Genomic DNA, 8,418 nt, shown 5'->3' on the forward strand with positions numbered 1-8,418 from the left:
CACATGACCCTGTTCTTTGATCTTGTGTGTGTGTGTGTGTGTGTGTGTGTGTGTGTGTGTGTGTGTGTGTGTGTGTGCGGCATGCGGCGCGGCGTGCTTGCGGCGCGCGTCGGTGTGTGTGTGTGTGTTTGTGTGATCGAGACTGTGTGTATGTGTGTGTGTGTGTGATCAAGACTGTGTGTATGTGTGTGTGTGGATGTGTGTGCATGTCAAAAAGAGTTCTCCAAACCCTAACGGAATACTGAATAAGAGACTGCCTTTGCTGTCTTCTCTCTCTCCCTCTCCCTCCCTCCCTCCCTCCCTCCCTCTTTCCCTCTCTCTCTCTCCCCCCTTCCTCCTCTCCACAGTTGATATGCAAAGTGTCGACGCTGCGAGCGCTGTGCAGCAGGCATACAGAGAAGCTGACGGCTTTCAAAGCAATATACCCAGACATTGTGCGTGCCCACTTCCCCCCCTTATACAAGGAGCTGTTCGGATCGGACTTTGAGCAGGCCATGCCCGTGGACGGGTAGCTGGCAGGAGGCTGCCCGCTGACCTCCCACCCGTCTGCTGGAGGCTAGCCACCCAGCCAGGGGAATGTCGCGCATGAATCTGAGACACTTTAAACGGTGCCCTGCACTCACCAAGACGGCCGACACACACACACACACACAAACACACACACACACACACACACGCACACACGCTGCACACACATTTTTTTTCCCTTTTGTTTGTTCCTTTTTATTCTGGTTTATCTTTCCCTGAAAGTGGTGGATTGTGGGAAAAGGAGGGAATGCAATGTGATTGGTTGGGAGAAAAGGGAGGGTTTTCTGATTGGGCAGATCTTATTCTTGTTTTATTTTATTTTATTTTCGGGCTGGGAGGTTCCTGGATTTTACCCTCTAAAGTTTTTTGTTTTGTTTTCTTTGTTTGACATGGGTGGGATTGTGAACCCAAGGGAGATCGAGAGGAGATAGCCCAATGCTTACTCTATGGCTGAACTCGGAGCATTCGTGCATATAACCTGGGTGTGGTTTCATTGCAATTCACAACAACTGACAAAAACTTATTCACGGATGAGATGTAAAGAGTTTTTTTTTTTTCACAGTGTCGATATCATTAAATGGGGTGTTTGAAGAGGTGATCCAAACAGTCTTTCGGCTGGCCAAATATACAATAGAAGTAGATTCTATGTGCTAAGAAATGCTCACAGTATATGCATGACTCCATCGAGTTCAGCTATTTGTTTTCTTCTTCTGTTTAGTGTTTGCTTTGGAATGTGACTCCCATATAATAAACTGATAGCACATGGGAGAAAGAGAGAGAGAGAGAGAGAGAGAGAGAGAGTGAAGGGAAGAAAAAAGAAAGAGAGAGAGAGAGACCACCAGAGTGTGGAGTTTTAACCGTCGGCATGGTGACGTAAGCAGCACCTTTTTATGGACAATCGTCAAAATCAAGAGAAAAAAAAATAGAATTCTGGTAATTCTAGTTTTAAAAGAAAAATGCAATGACTTTTAGCTGTCAAACATGACTCCATTCACCATGGTTGCATAGATGATATTGTGTAAGGCCATCTGCTATTAATCCTTCTCTGAACAGGAGCCCCACCAGTGAAACTGAGGGCACCACCAATGACAAGGGTCCATTCCACCAGTTTTCTAACGTGCTACAGGGTATACGCTCATAAGTACTTAATAAACAGAAAAAAGTAATGTTTATAGATTCTATTTTAAATAACATGTATGATATTCGTAGTTAGACTTATTCTGAACTGTTGAATTGATAAGGCACTTTTCTTTGCACCTTTCTTTAATTTAAGACTTGTATATTACCTAGTGATGTGTTGCATGTGCAAAAAGAATCACACGACGTTGAGAACCCACGGTGGTGGAGAGGCTGGGTGTGGGATGATGATGATAGCTGCAGGGTTGCTGCTGTTTGGAAGGGTTGTTGTTTTTGCTGTGGCTGGTTGATGTCTTGTTGTTGGCAATGATGGCTGCTGGGGAAACGGAAAGGCAGAGAGGTAGTGTGTGTGTGCGTGTGTGTGTATGTGTGTGTGTGTGTGTGTGTGTGTGTGTGTGTGTGTATGTGTGTGTGCGTGTGTTTATTTCTGTGTGTCCTTACCTTCAATCCCCATTTCTCCAGCACAAGCGGTTTTAGCTTCTTGAAGCTTTGGTTAAAGAGATTGACATCCTCCCTCCAGAACATTCGTTCGACAGTGATGGTGCTTGGAGCAATATGGCTCTCTTCTGGTGTGTATAAAGGGATTGTCTCTCTACCTCTTTTTGTTTTGTTTTGGGCTGGTGCGAAGGCGCTCACACTCTTCCCTTAGCAGCCCACAACGAAAGCCATCAGACAACACACACACTCACACACACACACACACACACAAACACAATCTAATGTGAGTCAAAGCAATCTGTCATACACCCACACATAGACTTTCAGTCGCCCTCTTCTGAGAGATCCATCAAACAATCCCATCAGCCCACGGTGTCCAATCAAAACAATTCTCTCCTCTTTGTTTTCTCTCGTCTGCTGTGGATCTCTTGTCTGTCAGCATGTGGTTGATTGGATGACTGAACTGAGGAGGAGAGGAGGAGGTGGGGGGTGTCTGTGTAGTGAAGGAGGCCTCTAGCCCTCCTGTAGCGCATCCCTGTCCTCGCCCAACACAACTGCCATGCTGCCTTGCACCATCACTGATCATATGGCTCCACCTAGTGGCTGCTGGAACAATAACTTCAGGCTTCAAGTCCAATTCTTGGGTTGATGTAAAATAGCATTTTATGGCAGTTAACAGTGCGTGTGTGTGTGTGTGTGTGTGTGTTTCTCAGTGCAACGATCCATCCATCATCTTTGTTGCTTCATTGCTGATGTTGTATCCTCATTCTCGAGGCTGTCACAGTGTTTGTCTGTGAAGACGTATCTGAGCGCTAGTGTGTGTGTGTGTGTGTGTGTGTGTGTGTACCTGCCTCTCAGTGAATGCCTCAGCTCAGCTGGTTATGACAGTTTGTTATGGGACAGCAAAAGAAAGAAGGGCAGTCAGATATTCAAAGCCTTGTCTGGTAGCAAAACTTCTATTTTTGTAACATGTACAGAACATAAGCTCATAAAAAACAAGAGTCAGAGAGAGATAGAGAGAGAACGAGAGAGAGAGAGAGGTGACACAAAAGCACTTATTCTTGCAATAATTACAATTGAAGTTTCTATCCTTTCAAGAAGAAAGAAGGATATTATTGGACAAAAGTGCTATTTTTGGAGTCTTTTGCTAATTGTTTTGTTTGAGTGTGATCAAGCTTTTGGGAATCCAACATCTCCGTGATTGTGCCATATTTGCTGTCGTTTCTGTAGTCTGTGTCCACAACAGATTGTTTTGACATTCCAAAAATAAAAAAATGAACGATGTAAAGCATGCCGAGTATTCCAGAAAATCCCAGTCGACTCCAGACATTTCCTGCAAATGCCCTACCTGAAACGGAAATTAAAATACTCTTGTTATTCATGTTTTTTTGTGAGGTCAGTCATTCCTCCATTAGACCTGCATGTTTCTGTGTTCTACCCATACTTTTCTTGCTCATGAGGTTGAGAGGGTGTGTGTATGTCCACATGCACCTTCTCCTCATTCAAACATTGGGGGAAGTTTCTTTATGCTTTGCCATGTGCTATTGTCCTAACTGGGCTGCAGACCAGGAACCAGTGGTCATGCACAGGACCTGTAATGAATGCTCATACTGTATGCCATAACCGTCATTACCGTAACCGTAATTACTCAGAGTGCTGCAGCTTTACCAGATAGAGATTTTACTTGTCCTTGTTCACATACAAAAGTCAGATACAAAACTCCACAGATGTAAAACCAATGAAAACTGTATCAGACTGTGAATGGTAATCGACGCCCCCCCACCCCCACCCCCAATACACACACACACACATACACCCTCACTTGACCTCACCTACCCTCATCTTCAAGAAAGAGCCGAGAGCTGAATTTGATCATTCAGTGAAATCACTCAGGGAGATTTTTGTTACTCTAGGCTCTAAGTGGGAGGTGGCTGTTAAAGGCAGGTGTGCGTCACTCCTCACAAGAGACAAGCAGACAGTGCAGATGCGTGTGCACGTGCACAAGCACCTTCTGGAAAGTTCCCTAAGGCCTCTACACAGAGAGAGCTACTGACTGCTGAACCGAGCTTATCAGTTTGGTCTAGAGTCAGCTAACATGTTAGCATCAAAGTCTTGTTACAGTATCCAGATATCGTAGAAACAACACAGCAATATTCATTATAAATTAAGTTTGAACAGGTATTGTAGGCATGAACAGGCATGTATTTTTAAATATGTTCCCTCTCTGTCCTGCACAAAATGAGTGCACAAGCCACTGCAAGATGCCAAAAATACTGGTTTCCGGAGCCTCCTCCACTCTGTCCATTGCAATTGACTCCCATCACCTGCTCCTCACATCCTCATCCCAACACCTATAGCAGTGTGCTGTGTTTCATATGACATGTCTGGAAGGCTGGGATTCTTCTATACTCATCACTTTGTGGTGATTCCACGTGCCAAATACCTCTCTGTGTTCTCTCGCCAGCATGACTCCAGGCACTAGTTAGTATTTTAAGACATTACCGATACGGGTGTCCATGGGGCTGCCTGTGGGGTCCTTGAGACATTCTGATGTGCAGCGATGCTTAGCCTTCAGTGGGACTCCCTTTCCCAGAAGCCTCTGTCCTCCCCACCAGTCGCAGCCCAGAGCTGGGGAGGAATGCTATCACTCACTCCTAGCTTGGGGTTTTGTATTAAAGTCCTGTCGATGTTGCATAGGCAAAAAAACTAAGCAATATAGAAGACTGAGCAAAGAAAAGAGACTTATTATTCGGCTCCCTTTTTCAGTGATTTGTCAGAGGCACTCAGACTTGTTTGGACCTGTGTAGTTTTGAGGATGTTCCGCTAAAAGGTATGCTTTGTTGTGGATGTTAAAAATAATTGTTTTGACTGGGTTCTGTGGTATTTTTTGTCGTGTTTTTTGAATCGGTCTGTGGTTTCTGTCCAGCCAAGTGTATCAACACATGTAAAAGCAATATTGGTATGTTTGTACGTGTTAATATTTTTTTTTTTTTTTTTGAGGGACAGTGAACACATACGCATAAGTAGCATATACATGTGTGTGTGTGTGTGTGTGTGTGTGTGTGTGTGTGTGTGTGTGTGTGTGTGTTTTGCTTTTCTGTGCTCATATGGTTTGCTCCAGTCAAATCCCAGACAAGGCTTTAATCGATGCGGAACAGCAGGGTAAGATGATCACCTGTGTGTGTGTGTGTGTGTGTGTGTGTGTGTGTGTGTGTGTGTGTGTGTGTGTGTGTGTGGACTTACTTTTCCAGTTTTAGGTGATTTCTTTTGTTGTTGTTGTTGTTGTTGTTGTTGTTGTTTTGCCGGGTAGCAAAGAGCTTAAGCTCTCTCTCTCTCTTGCGAGGCTGCAGAAGCATGCCGAAATGCACCTCATCTCTCCTGCCTATTCATTGCCTCCTTATGCAAACAGCGACCTTGTCATGACCTTGTCACGACCTACGCAGGCACTGGCATTTTGTAACCTCCCCCCTTCTTGCTTTGATGCGCTGCGCCCATCTGGTGTTCGGACTACCTGCTGACTTGTGACGTCGTGCTCTTTAGATATGTAGTAATAAGACAGGAAGTGTTACGTCACACTCGTGACAGTGTCCGTGTTCAGAGGATGTGAAGGTGTGACCAAGACCCCAGATCAGCCATTCTCCTTGCAGTTTTTTATATACTATATAAAAAGTAACTGAAAGTCTGTTTTATCTTCTCCCAAAAGCACACCTGACACAGTAATTGAAAGTGAATTATGTCTCAGAATATAGAAATAAAAAAGATCATTAAAAAATAAATAAAAAATGAAAAATCTTTTAGCCATAATCGAATGTCAAGCAATAATATATATGGTGTATTATTATAATTATTAATTTTGTGCATAGGCTTTGAACATCTGCATGTAAATACACCTCTTATTTATCTTGGGTTATGTTTTAACTTTGTGTTTATTTGTTTGTTTATTTTACCTTCTCTTTTGATTTGGTTTGTTTGTTTGTTTGTTTGTTTGTTTGTTTGTTTGTTTGTTTGTTTGTCTGTATATTTGACTGGTTCAGTTCCCGGGTGGAGAACTAAGAACTTCATATGGCCTGTATGCTGTAAAGCTTCATCTCCCCACTCTCTCTCCCCCTCACTCTCTGCTTTTTAATTCACAATATTTAATGTTATTATTGATCACATGTATAAAGTTAACTTTGTAACTTCTGTCTGTATAGGTAAGAAGAAAATACTGCTATTAAGGCCTACTCAGTGCAAATATTTATCTGTTTATTGAATACACCATGCTGTAAGATATCTCTGTTTTTAGTATACTTCTCTTTTAGACTTAGTTTGATAGAGGTAGGGTGTGCACATTTATTTTGTGTTATTCTGACGTGTGGTGCTAGGTAAGTTACTTTTGTGAACAAAACAAATCTTGATTCATAGACTAGGCCACCCTGTTAGTCCACTCATTTCTCTGAGTATTGATGCATTATTGATATTAGGATTCAATAAATGATAATGATAATGATAACAATGGTAAAGAAACTGATAGTGGTTTTAAAAATGACGTTAATACCCAGCAAGTACCTGTATCAGTGTGCTAGTCTTGGGATATGGCTATTTCCTTCTCACTTTTAAGATTTTTAGCAAAAAAAAAAAAAACAGTATCAATTAATTAAAAAGGCTATTAAAACTTGCATTTCTGTTTTTTTTTTTTTTTTAAGAAAAACGAAAACATGGAATGGGTTTGCTCATGCTTATAAACTACAGTATTGTGTTTCTCCTAGTTCTGATTGTGAAAACCACTGGTTGGATTTGTTGCTGGTTTGTTTTGCATACAGATATCTACAGCTGTGGGGTTTTAGTATCGACAGCTGGAAAGGACTTGAGTTCTTCAAACTGATACTGGAAATGACTGTACGGGTGACGCTTGAAATCAGGCACATTTTTGCTCCCTCATTTAAAACTCAACCAACTTTTTTTTAATGACAGTTTCCCAGACAACTGTCACAGATCCATGTTTTACAAGCAACTTGTGTTCTTGCTCACCCTTACAAGAATTCTCAACGCAAACGTACAAGAAAAAAAAAACAGTTAAACAAAACCATTTGTTTATTTTGCTCCTCTCTGTAGCAGACAGATAATACTTGCAATAATACACATTGAACTACACTGAGAGATACTCAGTGTTACAGGATGCAGACATTATATTCAGCTGTTGCTATTGTTTTGTTTCTTTTGATTTTCAAACATGTACTCGAATGACAATGTATTTGCACATTTAGGTGACTTCTATCTATCTTGTGTGTCCAACTTTTTCATACGCTGTCTTTATAAGTAATTGGTGTTTTTCATGTTTGTTTAAGACCATAGAAACAGTTAGGTCCATCTATTGCGATGTGCTGTATATTTCAGTTGACAACCCATTATTTGCAGTGCTCAGTATATCCAGTTTTATTCATCTTTATTTTCTGTCAACAACTCAACTAAGATTGTTGAACCATTCAGATGTCAGAGAGCATAGCGGTTGTGTGGTCTAACAGACATTGGGTAAAAGACAACTTTGGTAGAATCAGGTTTAGATTTCTGTAAAAGAATGGACAGTTAGACAATCCACGTTTTTGTTCCACCCTCAGTTTTACAATGTTAAAACTTCAGTTTATTGTATTGCAAACAAAAAATGACTAAAGCATTGTATTTTAAGTATTCATATGTGTATGTAAAATATGCATACTACACATCTGGATCTGTTTCCTGTTTGTTTCATGTGAGCTTAAGGGGTTGGGAGATCCGGGGGTGATGCAGGGGTAGGGCGGGGGGGTCATGCGCTCCACGTTGAAGCAGCATAAAAAATGTGGGGGGGAAAAGCCGAGGACGGTTTGTGGTTTGTCACAAATTTTTATGTCACACGTTTGCTACTGATCTTAAAATGGGGACAGATGATCATGTAACTTTTTACCCAGCTCTTTTAAACTCTATTTAGGAGGTAGTGTCTTCACAAGTAGTTTTGCTCCTTCTTGTCTGATTCCTAAGTATGGAAAATAAGTATTTTGATTCATTTTGTAAATACAGCTGTAAAGAAAAATAAGAAATTTAATGTTGTCTTTTAAATACTTTTCATTCTAATATGAATGTTGTTATATTGTACTTAGAAAACTGTACCTTTAATATTACCTTTATTAAAAGTGCATTGGACACATCGATTTTAGATGTGCTTTATGTGCTGGTATCCCATAATAAAATTTACCGCTTGTAATGGGCTCTTATTTATTGTCTGCGTTATTTTTGTTTTGTAGCCATGACAATTACAAGAAAATTGTTATATTCTCTGCAGTGTCCTGCTGCCTGTGTTAG

At 41.3% G+C, this 8,418-nt stretch overlaps 1 protein-coding gene across 2 annotated transcripts in view; it reads left to right on the plus strand.

Annotated features, from left to right (window-relative positions):
* The window catches only part of roraa (RAR-related orphan receptor A, paralog a), a 264,293-nt gene extending 257,092 nt beyond the window's left edge, over positions 1 to 7,201 (plus strand). For both annotated transcript variants that reach the window (XM_048256486.1, XM_048256487.1), the window contains one exon: positions 348 to 7,201. In XM_048256486.1, coding sequence (XP_048112443.1) covers positions 348 to 512 — 165 coding nt within the window. In that variant the 3' untranslated portion in view covers positions 513 to 7,201. The remainder of the gene's footprint in view (positions 1 to 347) is intronic.
* Positions 7,202 to 8,418: the final 1,217 nt, after the last annotated feature.

Source organism: Alosa alosa, chromosome 11, assembly GCF_017589495.1.
Source record: "Alosa alosa isolate M-15738 ecotype Scorff River chromosome 11, AALO_Geno_1.1, whole genome shotgun sequence".
Classification (NCBI taxonomy): Eukaryota; Metazoa; Chordata; class Actinopteri; order Clupeiformes; family Clupeidae; genus Alosa; species Alosa alosa.